The sequence below is a fragment of the Syzygium oleosum genome, unplaced genomic scaffold (genome assembly GCF_021117445.2).
Source record: "Syzygium oleosum isolate NSW1041296 unplaced genomic scaffold, Sole_v2.1 Sole_v2.48, whole genome shotgun sequence".
Taxonomy (NCBI): domain Eukaryota; kingdom Viridiplantae; phylum Streptophyta; class Magnoliopsida; order Myrtales; family Myrtaceae; genus Syzygium; species Syzygium oleosum.
Window position 1 is genome coordinate 275,496 of NW_026607532.1, and position 22,765 is coordinate 298,260.

At 42.2% G+C, this 22,765-nt stretch overlaps 2 protein-coding genes and 2 long non-coding RNA genes across 9 annotated transcripts in view; 2 read left to right on the forward strand and 2 right to left on the reverse strand.

Annotated features, from left to right (window-relative positions):
• Window positions 1-495: 495 nt before the first annotated feature.
• LOC115681337 (U-box domain-containing protein 21-like) lies at window positions 496-1,836 on the forward strand. The gene has a single exon (XM_030605253.2). It carries the CDS (start codon window positions 496-498, stop codon window positions 1,834-1,836), a length of 1,341 nt encoding a protein of 446 aa, XP_030461113.2.
• A 2,312-nt stretch (window positions 1,837-4,148) lies between these two features.
• On the reverse strand, window positions 4,149-12,883 carry LOC130136720 (uncharacterized). Of its 4 annotated transcripts, none has more exons than XR_008815485.1 (6): window positions 10,593-12,883; window positions 9,086-9,691; window positions 8,068-8,241; window positions 6,519-6,804; window positions 4,946-6,414; window positions 4,149-4,316 (listed from the first exon to the last, which is right to left on the reverse strand). It is a non-coding gene; the product is annotated as an uncharacterized LOC130136720 (long non-coding RNA). The 4 variants fall into 4 exon arrangements; XR_008815483.1 differs by lacking the exon at window positions 4,149-4,316 and adding an exon at window positions 4,348-4,836; XR_008815482.1 differs by lacking the exon at window positions 4,149-4,316 and having other exon boundaries at window positions 4,348-6,414; window positions 10,593-12,879.
• A 1,051-nt stretch (window positions 12,884-13,934) lies between these two features.
• LOC115681400 (serine hydroxymethyltransferase 3, chloroplastic) overlaps window positions 13,935-22,765 on the reverse strand; it is a 32,379-nt gene continuing 23,548 nt past the window's right edge. Inside the window, exons 2-13 of one of the 3 annotated variants that reach the window (XM_056306822.1) lie at window positions 18,483-18,543; window positions 17,182-17,426; window positions 16,868-17,063; window positions 16,596-16,770; window positions 16,373-16,490; window positions 16,160-16,272; window positions 15,925-16,047; window positions 15,346-15,450; window positions 15,129-15,215; window positions 14,913-15,020; window positions 14,501-14,573; window positions 13,935-14,389 (exon numbers count right to left, since the gene is read on the reverse strand). In XM_056306822.1, the coding sequence (XP_056162797.1) occupies window positions 14,115-14,389; window positions 14,501-14,573; window positions 14,913-15,020; window positions 15,129-15,215; window positions 15,346-15,450; window positions 15,925-16,047; window positions 16,160-16,272; window positions 16,373-16,490; window positions 16,596-16,770; window positions 16,868-17,063; window positions 17,182-17,395 (1,587 nt within the window). In that variant the 5' untranslated portion in view covers window positions 17,396-17,426; window positions 18,483-18,543 and the 3' untranslated portion in view covers window positions 13,935-14,114. Of the gene's footprint in view, window positions 14,390-14,500; window positions 14,574-14,912; window positions 15,021-15,128; window positions 15,216-15,345; window positions 15,451-15,924; window positions 16,048-16,159; window positions 16,273-16,372; window positions 16,491-16,595; window positions 16,771-16,867; window positions 17,064-17,181; window positions 17,427-18,360; window positions 18,640-22,765 lie in introns of those variants that run through there. The other 2 variants (XM_030605339.2, XM_030605338.2) reach the window with 2 other exon arrangements.
• LOC115681405 (uncharacterized) lies at window positions 20,659-21,823 on the forward strand. Its single transcript, XR_008815477.1, has 2 exons — window positions 20,659-20,815; window positions 21,321-21,823. It is a non-coding gene; the product is annotated as an uncharacterized LOC115681405 (long non-coding RNA).

Consider the following 22,765-nt stretch of genomic DNA (forward strand, 5'->3'; position numbering starts at 1 on the left):
CACCTCCCTCCTCTCTGAGGCCGAGTCAACCGGTCAAACTTACGTATATATATAATAAACACACCGCATCGAAGACCGGACCGAGCCTCGGTTCCTAAGACTGCGCTCGCCGTTTCACGCTGTCCCTCCCTCCCTCCTCCCTTTCTCCCTTTCCAAACGTTCAACGGTCAACGTTCAACGGGAACCACGTCACTGTTCACTACCTTCCTACCACGAGATCTCCCCCGCATGATTTTGAACGATCCCGCCTGCCGAAGTTTTGACCCCGCGTTTAATCGGTTCGTTTTCTTCCCCACGACGACCCCCCCCCCCCCCCAAATTCCCTTATAAAAACCCATTCGATCCCTCCCTTCTTTCTCTCAGCAAACCACGAAACAAGCACGAACGCACAAACACACACAAAAGACACACGAAACACGAACGCGTTCGTTCGTTCTCTCGAGAACCCCGAATCTTTCCTCTCTGCCTGCCTGACGCCGAGGGACGGCAACGACAATGGTCTTGCCCTGGGGAAGACGAGGTGCGGGCCGCCGCGCCGGCAAGAGCAAGGCGCGCATTGATGCGGCGAGCCTCGACACGGAGGTCGCCGTCCCCATGCCCTTCCGGTGCCCCATATCGCTGGACCTGATGAAGGATCCCGTCACGCTGCCCACCGGGATCACGTACGACCGCAGCAGCATCGAGCGGTGGATCGAGGCCGGCAATGCGAGCTGCCCCGTCACGAAGCAGCCGCTCGGCGGCGGGGGCGGCTTCGACCTCATCCCGAACCACGCGATAAGGAAGATGATCCAGAGCTGGTGCGTCGAGAACAGCTCCCTCGGGGTGGAGAGGATCCCCACGCCGAGGATCCCCGTCGCCCCGTACGAGGTGTCGGAGGCCTGCAAGAGGATCGGTGCCGCCGCGAGCCGCGGCGACGCGAGGAGGTGCTACGAGCTGGTGGGGAAGATCAGGTCTTGGGTCAAGGAGAGCGAGCGGAACAGGCGGTGCGTGACGGAAGGCGGCGCTGGCGATGCATTGTCGGCGGCGCTCGAGTTGTTCGGGAGCGCCTCGACGGAGGGGCAACACGATGGGCTGCTCGAGGTGATCGTGTCGGCATTGGCGCACGTGAGGCCGGTCAGCGAGGAGGGTCTCGCCAGGCTAGGATCGGCAACGTCCTTGCATTGCATCCTAGGATTCCTGAACTGCGACGACCTGTCGGCGAGGCAAAACGCGGTCCTCGTGCTAAAAGAAGCCATCTCGTCGGATCGGATTAGGCACAGGGCACCAGTCGAAGGCATCGAAGAGGCATTGGTGAGGATGATCAGAGAGCCAATTGGCCCAACTGCAACAAATGCTACTCTGGTGGCCCTGTTCAACATGATCTCTCACTCTCCAAACGGTGACAAGACAAGGTCGAAGTTACTGCAACTGGGTCTTGTCCCTCTGCTGATAAACCTTCTTCTGGACTTGTCGGACAAAGGCGTGTGCGAGAGGGTCTTGGGAGTTCTCGACCTCCTCTGCGAGAGCAGAGAAGGGAGGGACGAGGCCTTCGGCCATGCCTTGACCATGCCCATCTTGGTCAAGAAGATCCTGAGGGTGTCCAATCTGGCGACGGATTTTGCGGTTGCCATCCTGTGGAAGCTGTGCAAGAACGAAGAGGGCAATGAGAGGAGAGCTCTGATAGAGGCGATCCAAGCGGGTGGGTTTCAGAAGATGTTGGTGCTGTTGCAGGTGGGTTGTGGGGAGGGCACGAAGGAGAACGTGAGAGAGCTGTTGAAGCTGATGAATCTGCACAAGGACCGGGTGGATTGTGTGGATTCTTCTCTGGATTTCAAGTATCTGAAAAGGTCATATTGATTGGCCGGCCTAGTTCTGACCCATTCTTTCATTAGGCTAGATCAGAAAAGAAACGATGTACAAAAAACACACAGGAATTGTAAAACTGACTCTTTTAGTTAGATCAATTGAGATTAATACAAAGCTGTTTTCATCACGAATTGAAGACTTTCTCGCTCTTTTTATACAATGAATTCGACAGGATATATATGAATTTTAGTATGTACATGATATACTCGAAGAATGCCAAAATTGGAAAATTGAAACTACAATAGAGACCAAGAAAGTTCATAAGTTTTACGCTGTTCTTTTACACACAAATCCTGAGCACAGCCACATTTGGCATGACATGTCGCCTCCTACGGAGGATCAAATTGCTAGATGGACTAATGTTGCTTCTGGTTGTTGCGTATTTGTGCTCGAAATTATCATGCGCACTGATTGTACCCTCTTTCTCTCACATAATTGCATATCTTGATCGTATGGATCTGCAAATATGTGATCAATTATTACAAAGCATTACACCATAGAGGGAAATATAGCCTGAGCAAATCCATAAAGAAGCTAGATGACATGATACCAGAATAATGGGAAAACAAAGAGAAAGACTTCATTAGTAGCACATATTTGGCTAGGGCATCAGCACACCGGTTCACCTCGCAGTAGCCTATCTCGTAGCGGCACACTGGATGACCGGCACGTCTGTGAATGTTTGGAGCAATGGCCTGCAATCACTGGTGAGTACAAAGTTTGGGTGAGTACAATTTCAGCATCCAATTCGAGTACTTGTGCTGTTGGATGCTATGAACTTTAGCTAATCTGAGCCCATCAAGAAGTTCCATAGTTCTGCCACCACGCTGGCTGCAACGCCAACGTTTTCACTGAACCGGGGCAATCCAATTCCCCGGAAATTTCTCAATTACCCACCTACACCTGCTTCCTCAGGATTTTCTTACGAAGGCTCCTCTGTATTCAACTTAGACCATTCTTGCAGTGGTGGTCTCCAACCGACTGAAATGGTCTTAGAATATGTATTGCCTCGTGATAAATTATGATAGGTATAATTGCCAATGGAGTTTTGCCAGGAGTGCGAGATTTCGAATTTAGTCTTTTGATGGCAGGCTTGAACCTCCTCTCTTTTTGGCATGGCTACCGCATCCTAATTAAGCAAGCGGGTTTTCTTTTTCTCAACGGTATCTCCCCATAAGAAATATCTAGTTATTTGATCCATTTTTTCACTAACTTTCTTGGGAATTTCGGTTACCTGCATTTATATGAGTCGGTATAACTGAGAGAACTGATTAGATGAGAGTGACGCGAATTGAAATTTTGTGGTCTCATCTTCTCTTGAATAATGGAAAACCAAGACCCTAGTTTCTTGGTTTTCTCGATACCAAGAATTGGGAAATAGTAGCTTTTTAGTGAAGATGGTATTTGGGAGGAGAAGAAAGCTTGTGATTTCTCACTTTGGATGACGTATCCTGATTCCAAGCAGAATTCAGCTAGTGTACTTGCGATGGATCGACAAGTCCTTTCACTTTTGCAAAGAGCACTAGGTCATCTGCAAAAAAACATGTGGGAAAGTTCAAAACAGTTTCTCCCACCAGAATCTGTTTCCACTCTTTCGACTCAATGGCTTCAGTATGAAGGTACGAGAGATTTGAAGGCACGAGATGAATAGGTAAAGGAGAAAGGGGGTCTCCTTGTCTCTATCCACGAGTGGGGAGACATGTAAGCTGGTTTCTCTCCGTTTATTAGGACAGAGTGTTCAACTGAGCAGGTTACACAGCTCAACCGGAGCTGTGATATTGTTGGGGACTGGTAGAAGTGGAGCATCTGACGGATGAAGGACCATTCTAACCCATCATAAGCTTTAATAAGTGGGTCATTTCCAATGGCCATAAACCCAGATCGGCCGGCAAAGGCTTACGGGTCAGTAATGAGCAGCGGTGGAGGGAGATATAATCTTTGGAACCAGGCAAATCTGAGTAAGGTTCCATCCCGGTCGATGTGACCTACGTGAAACATATGTCTAATTTCTAGAAAAATATTTCTCTGGACAACCGCGAGGTACAGGTGTCTACCAAGGTTTGAGGGACCGAAGAGCAGTGTTAACATCTTCCACAGGAGGAGCAGATCAAAGTTGACTGCAAGTATGTTAACAGCAGGGAAGCTTTCTGGAAGTGTGGTTGTGAAAACTTCGGTCGAACGTTGTTGAGTGAAAAAGTTTAGGCCTTTAATGAGGAGTAATAAAAGTCACCTCAAGATTTTCAAAATTCGCTTTAAGTTAGCTTATCGAAAATTTGCTTTTAAGATATATTGAAACTGGGGAATTGGTAAGCGAGGATTCGTGAATTGTGGGGGATATGCACGTGATCTCTTCGTTCTATGTGCGTTTGAAGTACCCATCTACAAAAGAAAGTGCTATTTTTCTTGATGAGATGAGAATCCAAGCAGAGCCACAGAGAAATCTTTCTGTTCTTGCCAGTCAACTGTGGATTCTGCATGGCAAACAGAGAAATGGCGTAAACATTGGATTACAACCGACAAGTTTTGAGTGATTAGCAAGTAACAAGTTTAGATTTTTTTTTTTTTTTATACTTGTACGAGAAGGCTTTTCTTGTTATTAAGGGATGCTAGCTGGTGATTATATTAAGTAGGCTAATGCTTGCACGGACGCAAAATTCCGGGTCTTTGGTTTCCTCTGCGTTCAAATATGAATCGAATAGGAGATCCGCAATCCATGGATGCATGTCTGCTGCAGAGAAGAAAAGAGCCGAGAGTCTGAACAACACAAACTTCATGGAACTTCCCCAACCGTTGACCTTCCACAAGCTTCCAATACTTAACCTCACCAAAGCATCCATTACTTTAATTGCTTCTCACCACTATGACTCACCTCTCGCTCATTTTTTTTTTATTGTAAAGTGATCACATCCATGCCTGCCTAAATGCAACTCTGGTTTTCAGTCAATGCTGCTTCTACCGTTCCATATACTACACAGCACTTCAACCCTGCAACTGCTAAAACCATACACACCGCGGAGTCCATTTCTGAGTGAAACCATTGGTGTGCAAAACAAGTAAGGACTTGCAAACGCGGAACGCATTGGATTGGAGATGGACTCACCTCGCCATCATAAGCCCCGCTCTCTCTCCACCAGTCTGTTCTTCGTCGTCCTCCTCTCCACCAATCTCCTCACCTTCTTCCTCTCCACCACCTTCTACTCCCCATGCTCCCTCGCTTCCTACTTCCTGGCCGCCACCGTTAGAACCACCTCGACAAATAGTATTCCCTCCACCACAGTCTCGCACGACGAATTCAAACGATCCGACGCCACCAAAGATCTCCCCCCCGAGTTCCTCGCCTTCACATCAGGCCACTCCCTTCCCTTCGGCTTCAACTCCAACTTCGACTCCGATACCATCTTCCCTCCAGTTGGCAGCGGCTGCACAAGGTACCTAGACGATCTCCGCCGCTTCATGACGTACCCCGCCAATGGCTCCTGCCCCGATGACGAGCTCCTCACGCAGAAGTTACTCCTACATGGCTGCGAACCCCTCCCCCGCCGCCGCTGCCGCCCCGCTGCGCCTCCTGACTATGTTGAGCCTTATCCTTATCCGACGTGCATGTGGACAACTCCTTCAGATAACTCCGTGGTGTGGACCGCCTACACGTGCAAGGACTACGACTGCCTCATCAACCGGAAGCACCGGCAGAAAGGCTTCGATGACTGCAAGGACTGCTTTGACCTTGAGGGGCGGGAGAAGTCCCGGTGGACCACGACCGAGAGCCATGGCGGCCTCGACTTCACCATTGACGAAGTCCTTGCAACGAAACCGCCGGGGACGATCAGGATTGGGCTAGATATCGGCGGTGGGGTGGCCACGTTCGCCGTCCGGATGATGCAGAGGAACATAACCATTGTGACCACCTCCATGAACCTGAATGGCCCTTTCAACAGCTTCATTGCTTCCAGGGGAGTTGTGCCTCTGTACATGAGCATCTCCCAGAGGCTGCCAATTTTTGACAACACACTTGACATCGTGCACTCGATGCATGTGTTGAGTAACTGGATCCCAACAACACTCCTGCATTTCCTGCTGTTTGATGTGTACAGAGTGTTGAGGCCTGGAGGGTTGTTTTGGCTGGACCATTTCTTCTGTTCCGGTGATCAGTTGGAGAAACTGTATGCACCGGTGATTGAGAGTGTCGGCTTCAACAAGCTGAAGTGGATCGTGGGGAGGAAGCTTGACCGCGGGCCCGAGCTTCAAGAGATGTACCTCTCTGCTTTGCTAGAGAAGCCATTGAAGAACTCGTGGTGACTCACATTTTTTTGCTCTCATGACACTTTCAGTTCAGTTGACTTTTGACTGGAAATTAGTCCCCTGAAGGCTCGTTAGGAAATCAAGGACCAAAGAGTCATAATACACGGGCATGTAATCTTCTACTGTATCTTTGTTTTCTTTTGGATTTTCCTTCTATGGATTATCTCTCTTCTTGAAATCGATACTCTAACGGGAAAACAGGAGCCCCACTGTGCAAACGTTTTGAGTAACAGCTACAGGAGTTTAAAATTGTTTTCATTGCATCAAATCCTGGGCAAATCAAAAGATGAGTAGTTACAAATGAAGCCAAAAATGAGTGTCACCTCAAATAAGCTTCGCATGTCTCGTAATTGTGCCAAGTCTTGAAGGCATACTTGGGACGATTCGCCTCAGGTCAAAACGTCTTCTAGGAGGAGCGGTTCGGCATGCACACCTGGCACTGAGTCAGCAAGCTACATGCTCCAAATGTTAAAACAGATTGCCCCTCTCGGATGCATTCGAACCTGGACTCATATCCATTGAGACCTTCTCTACTCGGAAAGCAGTGGACTTCAAAATATATATGTAAAGAAAACAAATTTGCAGTCACTTCAGAAATTGTGCAGGGTTGCTTTGTCCAGCCAATATCACATGTTAAAAGCTTATGAGCGGACCTGGAACCTGCAGTTATAACCAGTCATGCTCATTCAAACTCGATGCTCTTTTGAGGTCGAAATCTTGACAACTTATGTCATGCCTCACAATCAATACAACTCTTCGGTAAAAAGCAACTGTAATTTTCAAGCATCCAACCAAGCTCCATTTCAGCCGTTTTTGCCAAATAATCATCCTTTGATCATCTATAAACTCTACTACAGTGGGAGATCAAAAGAATGGCTATGGTTGGTATATCTTCTAGTAAAGTCGAAGAGTTCTTATCGTTTTACATGAAAAATAAAAACTGGTGAGAAAAACATTCAACCGTCCATGAAGCAATGAACACGTGGATTAAGGTCTCGACAGCTGTAGAGTGGGATGTTTGGTGTGATATGACTGATTCCCCGAGTCCTGCCAGATTCTACTTAACAAACAAAACCCCATATTAATTGTTGAATCAGAAGCAGAAAGCATCACTAGGATATGATGGCATCTCTATATGGACATAAAAATCATATCATTAACTTTTCTGTTCATCAATTAGACAGAAAAGGCCAGTGTTAATTATGTTACATGTCATGAAAGAAAACTTAACCATTCTGAGATTAACAGATGTCTCTTAACGATGCAAGCTAATTACTGATGAATAAAGGAGAAAGAAATCCAGAGTATTACTTGCCTCGGTTCCATCGCCAAGTCCGTTATATACAATTTTATTTCATAGATAATTCCCGTTCCTACTCTCGTCTTCCTGATAGTGTATACGATCATGCGCTCAGTATCATCTTCATGATCCCTATCACGATTCTTCTTCAATTTCCGGGCAACGCTTCCATTTCTGCAACACCTTGAGATCCAGGACTGATTTTGTTCTGACAAGAAAAATGGCAAGTCTTCCTCCTTCTCAATTAGTGCACCATATGTGAGACAGCTAATGTTTTTGATATTTTCTCTCCTATATTCATGAAACCTTTCATTACTTACCTTCAACTGCTTTGTAGCATCAGATCATTCCTTAAGGCTCCTTGATCTCCTTCTTTATGGGCAGTCAATTTTTTTTTTTATTGTGTAGCATAAACTAAATCAGGTCATGGAAGAACCAATCTATCAATTTATTTTGACTACTTCCTACCCTCCCCAACAGCTAAGAGTTAAAGTGCAAATAATGAAAACAAGATTAAGATCTGTGGCTGTCAGAAATAAAAATTCATTCTTATGCACAGTTGAATTGATAAACTACCTCAGACTTTTTGACCAAAAGAAACAAACACCAGTACAAGTACCGACCTTTTTGTCGTCATGAAATATTTTCACATGAGATTAATATCTCTTGCCAAAGACGACCTTGAAGTTACTGATGTGTATCTTGATTTTGTCGATAAATGATCAGTCGGCATACAGGAGTTCCATTCCAGCATCTCTCCTCTAAGATTCTCATTATATCAAGAGAAATCATTGCATCTGCACATAGATGTAGGATAAAAAATTATTAGTACCGTTAAATATGACATAAGAGATCCAATTTTTCTTTTCTGCAATCAAATGATTAGATAAATCAGATATTTTGACCTGAAACGGCTAAGACCTCTACATACAATGTGTATTCCCGGTGTCTTGTGACATGACTTAAATCCATGAGCATGCCATAGAGATTACTTTCTACGTGAAATACAAATCAGAAATTATCACATATGCAACCTAAGACTCTGTCTTCCTACAATAGAGTCGAAAAATTTACACGGCTTTAGTTTCAGTGTATTTCTGCTATTGTTCTTATGAGCATATATCTAGATATCTTTGCATCACGTAACTGTGAAAACCAAGAGTTGTCGTTTTCCGCGGAGTGGAGCTTGTCGGATAGTCAATGATATGCCCATTTCTCTATATACGACCACTATAGAATAGAAAAGAGCTTTCTTTCAGAATATCTCAAGAAAGCTTTGCATCATATACCTATGAAAACCAACATATACCCATTATCATGAAAATTCGCTTTGCCTGATAGTCAGGTACATGCCTCCTTGTTTCATTGCCATGAGTAACATAATTTTCTGAATGAGAAGTTTCCTTCAGTGGAGACACATAAACTTCATATCCCTTGGACCCTCTTTATAATCTCTCAGGTAGCAAAAAAACCTAACCCGGCAACGATTAAAGTAGGCCTATGAAAAAGGTATAACAGATGGACAAAGTAGAATTAGATTCTCATAAGCTGTATTTTCAATGAATGATAGCGAAGAGCACCAACCTCAGTAAGAAGAGTGAGATATAACAAACATAATCTCTAGATAGGTTTCATAGATACCTGAACCTTAAGCTGACTCCCCCACAAAATGGATTGATCCCCTGAATAAGGAGCAGCTTTCTTGAAGCAGGCATAACCATTCTTTTATTCAATAAGATCTTAAGCTCCAGCTTCCCTTCCATGCTTTTTATCCAGAACATGAGTTATGATATATTTCAAAATGTTGATAGATTTCTTTCGGTTCATATTATTCCTCTGTCCTGATAGCATCTGTATAGGTTCTAATTTTCGCTTAGAGTGTTTTTTCTATCAAATTTTGCAAGGGAGAGAAAAGGGTAAAGTTAAATGCACATTGTCTAATTAACATGTCTCTTTAGCAGGCTGATACTGAAAACCATCGCAAGAAGCAACACCCAGAATGGCTCGACTCTTTCCTCCAGAAGACTTTCTTCGAATCATGTTCAGCGCACCCAATTCGTAGGAATGAGTTAAATAAGTATTGCATCAACTGTGATTCATCTGCTTGTCAGTACTGCATCTCTTCAGGAAGTCATCGCCAACACAAGATACTTAAAATCTATAGACATGTCTACAAGGATGTTGTCTCCCTCTCCTCCATCGAAAAGCATATCGATTGCTCCAGAATACAGGTACCTCCTTTATACTCTACAATTGCAAGTTTCAACACTCATCAATGGTATTTTAGCTAAGTAAAGGATATTTGGTGATATATACGCGATTTGATGATAGACTTTTGCTTCGAAAAAGACTTGTTGAACCTAAATTTTATTAGGGAAAATTGTGGATGGTTCACTACTCTATTTAAGACATCAAGTGTGCGATGTGTCTGCAACAAGTTGTGATCTTGTCCTCTGTAACACTGGAAGGTCATCGTTCTATTAAAAGCTACACCTAACTGCAGAGGTGGATTGTTTTACTATTTAGCTAGAAGAAATGCAGATGTAAAGCATGTGATAGCTCTAGGAAAGGTTAAGTGGGTGTTTGGGGTGACTCCAACTTTTACCCATTTTGCCTCAACTTTTATTTTTGACGGTTGGAATTTGAAATGTTGGAAGCCCTACAAATACTAACTCATTTAGAATTCCCTTTATAATTTCTGTATCAGAAAAAAGAAATGTGTTCATGCTAACTTTAGAATGTATGTGGAAACTAGTTTCTGATTCTTCAGAGTTACTCTGAGTCATATCTTCTACATGTACATTACAACAACACGCATAAGCAGGCCATAATAGTCTTATATGTGGAGGCATACATACAATAATTAAAAAAACAGCACTTCCATATCTTCATCAGGATATATTCAGTTAGAATTCTGCTCATCTGCTGAGGACAAGTTATGATAATTTTCATAATTTCACTCTTACAAGATCTTTGTCCACTCACAGTGGCGCATGCATTAGGCAAAGCAGAAGACACGGTTAACAATTAAAAGAATTGTACCCGGCAAGAAATATAGAAGGAACAGGCAGAAGCAACTTACATTTTTATATCCATCTAATAGGTTTTCTGATAAGTCCTACATGCATGTCAAAAAAAGACTAGGTACCTTTCGATACACAGAGAAAGATAGATGACATTTTGCTTTCGAGATTGCCTGTTAATGGTCGCATTTATAGGATTGCGAACAGATTTCATTTGAGGTGGTAGTATTGTTGATGCTGCCGTTGTGATTCACTGGGACGCCAAGGCATTATCCTTTTTATTTAAGTATATTGTTGTCTTCCAAGTTTCAGCCATACAAGTCCAACAAGAGACTGGTAATGGCCCTGAACCCTCTTCCCCATAGTGGTCCAACAACATCAAATGGTAAGACATCCTGTGAGATCTGCAAGAGAAGATTATCGGAACCTGACCTCTATGATTACTGCTCCATTTCTTGCAAGGTAACCATGGCAGAAATACTGGTCATTTAGAATATGCTTGGCTAAACCATGTGCTTTACGCTGAAGAAATTAAAACTTCAGGTCATGGCTTTTTCGAGAAAAACCAAAGACCAGGAGCCTCCACATCTTTCTGTCCAAGCTCCAACAAAGGAAAATCAAAGCAAAGATGCTCAGCCTAGCAAAGCACCGCGCCGAAGAAAAGGGAAGCCTCAAAGAGCTCCATTCTTTTAAAGTCTCAATGGCACATTCAGAGAAACTTCTTTAGTTCTGTTTGGGACAGGACTTCATAATCTTGGTGGTGCTTTGTAACTGGCTATTTAATTTGGATAATATGCTCAGAATGAACTGAGACTAGTCTGTTATTTCCATCATAAACTGTAGACTCTGTCAACATCAGAGTGGTCTTGCTTGCTTAAACTCTGCAAACCAATGTTATTCATCCTCCAGGCTCAAGTGATTGCCATCACTTTGTGAACTAAACCCATGTTGCTTATATATTGTGATTGCGGTTTTCAGGATATTGGTTGGGTGGAAAAGGTTACCAGTTACCAATCAAAAGCAGGTAAAATCACCGCCACTGTTCTCGTATTTGCTAGAATAATTTGTCAAAACTTCCTTAGGAGGAAGAGATTTCCAAGAGCTCTGAGGACATATGACGTCAACTCTTAAGTAGTAGCAATAGCAAGGTATTCAGACATGATTTGGTTAAGTGGGTAAAGATCAAGTTGCCACAAGCAAAAAGGTGGCTTAGGAATGAAATCTTTGATGGCTGTCACCTGGTTGATCAATGCTAACCATACAAGCAAATCTCATAAGTAGAACTTCAAACTTTCGCGTTCATATTGACGAGAAAAACACATTGTCCCTGATCAGTTTGTGAGGGTCGGCTCACCTAATCAGCCAACACGATCCTGAGATACTCTCGGTATTTACCTAGTAAACTATTCTGTCTGGTTGGGATGAGAAATCCCAAAGAGTACCCTGCAACCAAGTTCTTTATCTCCTAGACACCCGTTAGGGTCCTCGAAAATGAGCCTTGAACTTAGACTCACCAGCAACCGCAATTTCAGCTTCCTTTACGAAGTGACTCGTATAGAGCTCAAACTCAAAGTAGAAGACCCATCACGCGCATACTAGCTGTCAAGCTATTGACTTTCATACACTGTCTCCAGCAAAATCAATATTTGCAGTACCATTGATCAAGCCATGCAGTACATAGTTCTGCACAGACGGACATCCCAAACAGTCACGCGCACTTTTGCCAGTAAAGATGATGAAACACCCCAAGATTAGATTGTTCATTCACAACGTCAAGAAGAATGCGTCACGAGTAGAGACATCACGAGAACTATGAAAACGGTAGATAGAGAGATACCAGACATGGGCATTTGGCAGCGTGAGTGAATCCGAGGTTTCCTTCCCTTTGCATTCACCGATTCCATGGAAACCCAGGAAAGAAAAGGTAGAAACGAATGAAGCCAACAGGGTTCTGCTGATTGTAACGAAAGAGCGATCCCGCCCCAAGAAACAAGTCTACGCGGGTCACTGAGTTAACTCAGAAGCCACAACATATTACTCTTCGGCGACGTCAATTCCGAGAGAAAAATTGCGCCTTGCGTCCCCAATTCATGCCCCTGTTTTTCGTCTGGCCCTGTTTCACTTGGATTTACAGTCAAATCGCCGATTACCGAGCATGTCCAGGGCGCGTTCATGCTGATCAACGAGTGCACTTTCCATCTTTAACAAAAGGAAAAGAGAGAGACTTCTACGAATGCTCTTGATTTTCTCAACGGATGGTAACGAAGTCCGTATGTTCCTACGAACTTGTCGGATGTACATAGCTAGCTTTTCCCGAAATGTTGAGAAGGAAAAGTCGCTGTCTGCAAAAGGGATCGAACTTGGCCCTTAGTTGAGCATTTGCAATACTTACATCTCTGCTAAAGAACCAGCAGCAACACTTACTTGTCTGCTAATCAACCTTTTCATTCGATGTGTTCCTCGATCTTTCCGAAAGTTGTTTAATGCGGTCGATCCGTTGACCAAAATCTGATAAACTTTTCCTCGGTTGTCCTTGTACTTTGTTTATTTGTTCGATCTAATCCCTGATTATATTTTCTTGTTCTCTCGAGATTGCATAATGTCAAATTTAGATTTAACCCCAATATAAAATGTTTCCTAACTATGTTATAAAATTAAAAATCAAACTTATACAACCCAAAAATTCAAGAAATGTATTCTTATACAAAAAGTTATTGTTTTTACATATTATAAGTACTTCCATGTGTAACACAAGAAACATTTTAAATAGTTTAACTAAACGAGTTCGAATGCAATATAAACAAGTAAAAGAGTCAATTCATACTCGACGCGTTTATTATTCATCAAGATCGATCTTACACAAACATATCAACATGTAAAGTGTTTATGTTATGTCAATGGATCGTGATGAAAAGTGAAAACAACTTCCTAAATAACGGTTATAGAAAAATTTTGATGAAGTGAAGACTCTGTTGAAGAGAAAACAAAAGTATAATATTTTAAGGATGAAATTGAACAAGCAAGTAAAATTCAAAGACGAAATTGAAAAAAAAAATTGATTGGTCAGTAATTGACAAATGCTAAATGTTCAACTGAAGAACCAACTCAATCAAAATTTCAAAAACTTAAGGACGACGTTGTAGAAGAAAGTTAAAAGACTACATTGCAGAATAAGTGAAAGTTCCAAGACGATTTATGTCATTATCCCTACTCACATGCACCTGAACATGCTAATCATAGCATCTTTTGATGGAAAGGCAAGAATCAATAGTTCCGTAACATTATTGCGAAATCCGATTCAGAAAAAGAGACAAGAGATCGATGTTACCAACAAAAGTTGGGTACACAAATCAATGTCATTGCATCTTTTGCGCATCCCGGGAGAATAGCTATAGGTGAGAAAGAGTTTCCAAAATCTTCAGTGAAAACTCTAAGAGAAAGCATGGGGAAATGACAGACCCGGTAGCTTGACCACGTTATTCTTTTCTGAACTGTCAACTAGTACAATAAAAACCATTACAGACGATCATGATTAGTATAATACTTGAAAAGCAGACACCGACTTCCCATGGAACCAAAATTGTGGCAGCATTCTGCCATCAGCTCCCTTTGTGCTTTTTACCACAAGCCAAGGTTAGGAGTAAAAATTACAGTCCAGGCAGGGGGAACTGAGTAGTGAGAGCTTCCACCCTCTGACGAAGATCTGAAACCTTTTCCTTCAAAGGGAAGTCAGGAGATTTCACAAAGTTGAGAAAATCTTGAAGCTTTGACCCCAGAGCGGAACGTTTAGCTTCAAGAGTAATTTGAACGCCTTCATTGATAAAATCCGCAATTGCTTTGAACTCTTCCTCGGTAAAACCTCGGGTTGTCATAGCAGGTGACCCAATCCGTATGCCACCAGGGACTAGGGCACTTTTGTCGCCTTTCGAAATAAACATTAATTGATGTTTACTTCGACTGGACTAGCAATTCAATCCTGACAAACACAGATTCGCATAGAAAATACAGTCCAAGCAAAACTAACACAACTTACCAGGAACTGAGTTCTTGTTGAGGGTGATGGAAGCCATATCAAGAATTTTCTCCACCCGAGCACCATCGATCCCCTAGTAATTGAAAATATACATCATGCTCAATAAGATAAAAAGGAATTATGGGCCCTGCAGCAGCTTCCATCCATCTTAGATTGTCAAAAGATTAAATAGGTTTGACGGATTGAACATGGCCAAAACCAGGGGACCGGAAATAACTAGAAGTCAACTTTTTGAAGTCTCCGCATCAAGCTACTTCATTACATAAATCTACAACTTGCTCTGACATAGTTCATACAAAAAATCTGGTTGAAAAGCTTATCAAACTCCGATAGGGAAAAAAAATTAACTAAGAGTTCCGACCCACACCTATCAGTCACTGAAACCAGGGCTTGAGAGAAGAGAGATACTTACTAGTGGCCGAAGATCTACAAGAACAAGGTGATTATCACTCCCACCAGAAACCAGCTTGTATCCTAATTCAATCAATCGGCTTGCAAGAGCTTTACAATTAGAGACAACCTAAGAAAGAAGCAAGAATGTATTGTTAAGAATTTCTCCAGAAGGAAAAACAAAGTGCATCAATAGGACAAATTGGACAAGAACGGACCAGGAAGGAACATCACATACCTTGTTTTGGTAAGCCTTAAATTCAGGCAACTGGGCAAACTTTAAGGAAACTGTAAGTCCCCCGATTGTGTGGTTATGAGGACCGCCCTGCATTCATAAGTCAATGTTGCAATGCCACACAATGACTTGAAAAATGACTAGCGTCTAAGGAACAAATACAACAAACTAAAAGCCAATCCAAAACATCACGTTGAGCTAAAAGACAATTCCAACAAACCTGTAAGCCTGGGAAAACGGCATTATTGATGGCAGATTCTAAATCAACTCCAAGAACTGGTTCCTTCTTGAAAAAGATCATGCCACCTCTTGGCCCTCGCAAGGACTGAACAAGTTTCATATTATCAGACGTTGCTATAACAGCTTGAAGAGAAAACCTCATGAGAGAATTTTAAGTATAGCAATTGTTTTTCATCACAAGTGCACTGATACAGAAAACGTAGGCAAGCGCAGTATACAAAACAAGAGATGACCAGGTAAAAAAAAGTGCACCACCTCTAGCACGCTGACCACCGCGCCCCCCTCCCCCTTCTCTTTTTTTCTTCTCTCTCTCCCTTATTATTCTAACCCCAAAAAAATACAAACAAAGGAGAAGACAAGTAAGAAGAGACAGATGTCAGGCTGTAAAAGTAAGTAGCCTCTAGACATTCAACCACCAGACGTAGAATAGCTTTCTACCAATTAAAAAGTGATAAGACATTCCTTCAACCACAAATGGGCTACAGTTGCATATAAACATATAGGTCTTACAATTAAAAAAGATCTAGAATACGGAGATCAAGGAAGAAAAATTCAGCACCTTGTGTGTTGTCGTTGTCACTATATCGCAGTACTCAAAGGGGTCAGCTACCACGGAAGCAGCAACAAGACCACTTATGTGTGCCATATCCATCATAAGAAAAGCACCAACTGCATCTGCAATCTTCACATGCATATCATTTCAAGATTACTCAGCAGCCAGAGAAGTAAAGTCCGTGCCTCAGTGATGCAATCTAATGGAAAGCAAAACCCATTGGAACAATTGCAACCCTTACCTTCCTCATACGAGCATAGTCAAAATCTCGGGGGTAGGCACTGGCACCAGCAATTATGAGTTTAGGCCTAAAGAGAGTGGCTGTTTTCTCAAGCATGTTGTAATCAACGAGACCTGTTATAGATAGTGGGCAAAATTAGCATGCCAAACTTCAGAGAAACCACTCAAGTATAACCTGGACATCAAGTCGAGACACAGACAAAAGGTACATCACCTGTTGATTCATCAAGTCGATAAGGCATCGATTCAAAGTATATTGATGTGCCAGAAACCCGTCGTTTGGGAGTCATGAAGCCATGAGACAAGTGCCCGCCGTGAGGCAAGTCCAAACCCTAAGTTGGATAAACAAGATAAAACTTTAACTACAATTTATTGAGAAAACCAAAAGAATGGAAAAAAAAAGCATGAATGCAGAGAGAAAGGGAGAGAGAAGGCACCATTATCCTGTCATGGGGTTTGAGAATTGCAGTGTAAACCTCAAAATTGGCAGGAGAACCAGATAAAGGTTGAACATTAACACCCCACTTCTTTGGATCCACGTGAAATGCAGCCAAAGCCCTTTTCTGACATAAGGTTTCAAGCTCATCAATGTACTCATTGCCACCATAATACCTGTGAGATTTATAATAACATTAGCCATGTCACATGCTAAAAAATGGGTAAGAGGGGAAAAAATTACCAGTGAAACTTTAAATTTAAGTAAACTTACCTTTTACCAGGCAACCCCTCAGAATATTTATTTGTGAGGCAGGACCCAACCGCCTCCATAACTGCCCGTGATGTAAAATTTTCTGACGCAATAAGCTCAAGGCTTTTGAACTGCCTCTCCTTCTCCTTGTCAATAATTTTGCGCACTTCAGGATCAGCTTCGCTCAAAGTATAATCTATAAAGCTGCTTCTTCTACCTGATAAAAGCAAGCAAGATTTAAAAGGTTTTGATAAATCAGAATGGCTTACGCATTTAATATCCTTTTTACACATTCAAACAAGGACAATTTAACTTTGGTGTTGAAGAAAAGTCACCTTCTACTTCGCCAACAGGGACAGACACTGAAGAGGGCGGCTGACCAGTAACCAGACTTGCTTTAATATAGGCCAATTGAGGCTTAACTGAAGTTGGATTTACGTGATGAGGAAATCCATTGAAATTAAAGCCTTTTGGGGAAAAGGCAGATGGCTTGGTCCATATAGGTTGTTGCAGAGACCCCGTCACTGCAGCTCCACCACAAGCCTGCATTATGGCTTAAGAACTTCTCTTTTAAGTTGTCCTGTGAATTCCATGGACCGATAAAAGTCAAAACACTTGACTCTTAAGCATGGACTCATGAAGCATCAATGTTTACATAATTATGCATCATATACTTGATAGTACTTACAAATTCAATTAGTTCCTTCCAAAACTACCAATACAAATCTTTTCCTAGTTATATTCTAGTAGTCAGTGACGATCTGCACATCCCCACAGGCAACAGTAACCACTCAATCACGGTAACCAAGCATCAGAGATATAACATAACTGCATATCACTTTATGAGCATATGTATGATCTTGTGGTCAGAGTGCAAGAATTTAGTACCCCAGACGACATCTACAGAATTAAGCCCTGTAGTGCATATCATCTCTAGGCAATCAAGTTTCATCTTTGCCACTGGCTGTATATTGTACACTCTGAAGTATCTAGCGTAAAGGGTTAATTCATAGAGTCCCGGAAAATGCCACTACACCAAAAAAAACCAACTTTTTAACGAGAAAAGCCCGTTGCTTTTTCAATTTATCCCGCATGGCATCAACCGAAAGCAGCAAATGATCTCGTGTTCAGCGTGTAAGAATTTAGTACTCCGAACAACGTCTACAGAGTTAAACCCTGCAGTGCACATCATCTCTAAACAATCAAGTTTCATCTTTTTCACCAGCTGTATATCGTACGCTCTGCAGTATCTAGCGTATGGGTATAATTCATAGAGTCCCGGAAAATGCCACTACACCCGAAAAAAAAAAAAACCAACTTTTTAAATTGAGAAAAGCCCTTTTTTTTTTGCAATTTATCCCGCATGGAATCAACCAAAATCAGCAAGCTGGGCAAAACCGCAGCATTCAGGACAGTTTTCAGATAGAAAAAGAACAACCAGCACAGCAAATTCAAAGACACAGCTCGACAAAAACACGGCCGCCCGCCGCAGCTCGCGGACCCACTAAGTGTACCGAGGGACGGGAGGGACAGAGCAGGAGTCGCCTGCCGGCGTTAACCGCAAGTCGCAGGAATTGTATGCAGAGGCAGAGAGAGAGAGAGAGAGAGAGAGAGAGAGAAGGAGAGGGACACAGACCTTCGACCTTTGCAGAAGAAGCGCCAGGAAATGGGGGAAAACTCAGACAGGGAAAGACAACGGAGACTAGTAGGGTTCAAAAAAATTGAAGTGGGTGTTTCTGTAATATCGGCAATAAATAAAGGGTGATTATGAGATTCGAACTCCGGAAGTGGGATTAGCTAATCTGAGGATTAGCCATAATTTCCATGCTTCATCGGGCACTTTTAACTCCTTTGTTTTCGTGACTTTTTGGTCCAATCGAAATACTCATACGCCTACTAAAATCGGTCGAATGCCTTGAACATAAATTAGAATTTTCAAGATGCTGATTATACGTAATAGAAGGACGATCGATGCATCAAAATATTTATGAGATTTCTTCAATCGATAGCTTAACACGTGCCTCTACGACATTCGTTAACTTATCTGCTTATTTACACGAACAAGATCGATAATAGCCATAACAATTAAAAATCGATTTTACTTTGTTTTGCTCGGTGTTATTTTGTTCGGTGAACAATCTTCAATGGGTTTTTGGTTTTTCCCTTCTTTCTAGTGTCCTTATCCTATTTTGTCTGCTTACAATTAGTGGGCTTTTTAAAAATTTTGGGCTTTTTGTTTTGCTCTTCTACATGTAACTCGGGCTTTTGAAGTTTATGAGATCAAATTGGTTCTCAAGGGGTCGAAGATCAAATTGAGTGGGTGGGTCATATGGGCTAAGTAAAAAAATTTAGTATATACAAAAGAATTCGAAATAAGAAGCATATAACCCCACCAAGGTGCTTTAGGAATCATCACTCCCTGAATTATGGGTGAGTGTTGATCCACTAACCTAATCTCAAGAGTGAAATCGTTAGTTCATTCAAAGCCCAAACACATATAACAAGTTTTTAAAATCGTGCACCGGACTTGGGCTCCATTCGTTTCGTGAAACAAACTTTCGGGAAAATGTTTTCCGGATTTTTCAGTATTCGATTCACGGAAAATAAATTAGTCAAGGAAAATATTTTTCCCCAATGAATAAAATACCTTCAAAAGTGGGGAAAATGAAAAGAGAAAATCCTTCCTACACATTTTTATTATTTTTATTTTTTGAATTTTTTTATGTTTCTTTTCTTTCTTCCTCTATTGGTCACCGCCCATGGCGACGGTCGGCGACCGGCCATAGACAAAAGATGAGCTTGCTTGAGGTCAAGCCGAGGCCAAGCCTTGCCAAATATGGCTAGGTGAGGCTCGGCTCGACCTCGCCCGGCCGAGCCTTGCCAGATCTGGCGAGGTGATGCGAGACTCAAGCTCGGCGGCCTTCGGTAATCTCGTCCCTCTCCTGTGGCCGATCGTCGGCCGTTGCCATGGGCGGCGACTAGCAGAGGAAGAAAGAAAAGGAAAAAATATTAAAAAATTCAAAAATAAAAATTTCGATTTTTTGAAAAAATTACAAAAATTGTTCACGTTAGCACCAATCATACCACGAAGGATGCTCAAGTCCACATCAACAATTTCCGACCAAACAACGACTTTAAAAATCAAATGAGATTTTCCTTAACAAACGGCGGAAATTATTTTCCAGTTCATTTTCAAGTCTTAGTCGAACATTGGAAAATATTGTGCTGGTTACATTTTCCAGTTCACTTTTCGGAAAATATATTCCAAAAAAGTTACATTTTCCGTGAAACTAATGGAGCCTTAGAGTGCGTTCTTAGAATTATATAGATACCCAAAAAAGGTTTGGGATAAAAGTGCTGGTTAATTTTTTAATGCATCTTAAGCAGCCTGTTATACTTCTCGAGGCATAAAGTCATCTTGGTTGTCTCGGTCGATTTGCTTCGTACTCTAATTTCTTTTTTTTCTTTTCATTTTATCGAGGCATAACGAATCATTTTTCTATTAATTCGATTGTTTTGGCGTGGTTCCGATTCATTAGAATATCATGGATCGTCGCCACAGGAGCGTAGTGATATCTCTCTAGTGCAGTTGCCAAAGACTGGTAAGTACGGTCAATACGAGTGGCTTGACAAAGAATAGTCCGCGAGCGACTTGATAACCACGCGATGTTGAATCCTTCCTCCCTCTCTATTCTACATTCTATATTCTATATTCTTGGGAAACAAGAAAAGTCTTCAGTGATTGTCACGTGGCAGCGCTTCTTTTCGCGAACGAATTGTGCAATTGGCTTGTTGGGTCGAGCAAATCATGAGTGTGCGCTCTTCGCTCAAAAACAAAATCTCTTTAGGTATTCCTACGCTTATTGCGGAGGTGGACTCGAAGGCTGTCATTTCCCTTCTTTGGAAATCAACGTCCATCTCTCTCGATCTTGGTGAGATTCTCATTCCTCGGATTGGGAAACTGTTACGGTATTTTTAATAGATCCAAATTGTACATATTCTTTTTTGGAAAAAAATAAAAAATCCGTGTGCATATCGGTAAACAAATCGGGTCGTCCAATCCCGTGATGTGAATGATAATCTAATTTTAGATAAGTCGTTGAGAGATGTTACTTTTGCGAACTAGAGATTCATGAATATGGGAACTTGATTAGCTCTGACGTCCTTTCGGTACTTTATCCTCTTTATTTCAAAAATGTTTGTAATCTTTGTGGGTTTTACCTATATTAGAGGATCTGGCTCAAGTTTTATTAAAGAGATTAGTAGTGTGGCACTCGGACTTTGCCCTTTCATTTGTCCAAAATAGGAAAATGTGTCTCAATTAATTGGGGTTTGTTGACACAGCGATCATTCGCTGAACACAGTCAGTATGACTGACCTTTTCCTCTTTTGGGACTGACACATTACCTTGTGCTCCTATTTATCTCTCTCTGTCTCTCTCTCTCTTCAAGCTGCTCTTGTTGCTGCTTCCTAGACTGTTTGTTGGTTCGGTCAAAGTCCTCGGCCATGAATTTCAAGAGGGTTGCGCTGATGTTGTCTGCACTCCCGCTCCTGGGCTGCGCGGTTATGCAAACTCTCCTTCATCTACTGAATCCTCATGATCAGTCTGCTTCGGCAGCTGGCGTCACGGACGGCGAGAAGAGCCATACCTCGAACGATGGCGCGAACGAGAATGAAGACGGGGACAGCGAAGATGGTGCTAAGCGTTCGCAGAATGCCGTGGCGCAGAGGCATTTCCGACAACCTCAACACATGCGATGCGCCTGATGATCGGTCCCCGGATGGTAACTTCTTGAAGATGAGAACCCTCTGGTCCTTTGTACTATCGAATCATGTGACCTTTGTGATTTAGCTTATCTCGATGAATGCAGTGGTTTCAGTATGATTATAACATGTATGAGCTTTCGTATGTTTAGGGTCCTGATATAATATGAAACCAGAAAGATTCATGATGATATGATACGATCTTTATGTTTACTTGTTGCAAGTCCGGTGCTCTTTTTTTCTTCTAGGGTCTTGAATTATTAGAGTGTTGATTGATCTTTGCGGATTCTTTGATGATGGTGCTTCTGCTTTTCCTTGTCATTTAGCAGACTAATTTATGTACAGATAATCGACGTCTTCCGCCGTTTAACCCGTGAAATCAAGGAGTAAAGTAAACAGAGGCTTTGACTTTTCAATCACAATTTCACAAAGTTTGGATCTCCTCGACCTGTTTTTGCTCATTTGATTAGGTCGGGATAGAATCGGTAATGTTGTTTCGAGGTAAAAACATGAACACCGGTATCAAATAGGAATTATAATCAATCATAGCTTGAATGGTTTGTAAAGGAACCCTACCTTCTCCAATCCATTCGACACGTACAATTTCTTTTCCTTCGATGCGACCTAGAATCTGTACTTGAATTTCTTTTGTATCTATATGTTCGGTTAATTCAGTAGCTTTTTTTTTTATTGCTTTGCGAAATGAAACTATATTCTTCGATTGTTCGGCTATGAAATTTGCTAGAATATTAGGGTGCTCATAAGGGTATGTAATTCTTATAATAGGCTTAATAGCAATATCGAGTTTTCGGTTCACACGACTAGATTCTTTTCGAGAACATGTGGCAAATCACATGATTCTTCTCTGCAGTTTTCATTGGAAAAACTGGGAACCGATGAAAATGAGCATATCGGAGTCAATATTTAATAATCCGAAATTGAGCAACCATATGAACACCAGGATAGCTCCATTATTAATTGTGCTGTGTTGGTCATCCCTTTTTCCACATATAAGGCCAAATATCACCAACTTCTTGCAGTCTAATCACCAACTTCTGTCCGCCACATTGGATTTGGTGAGGCTCCACTCCCTTGGGTCTGGCCGTGCATCTGTTGGCGCAGCCGCCACTGCCGCCTGTAGTAAGGTGTCCGGTA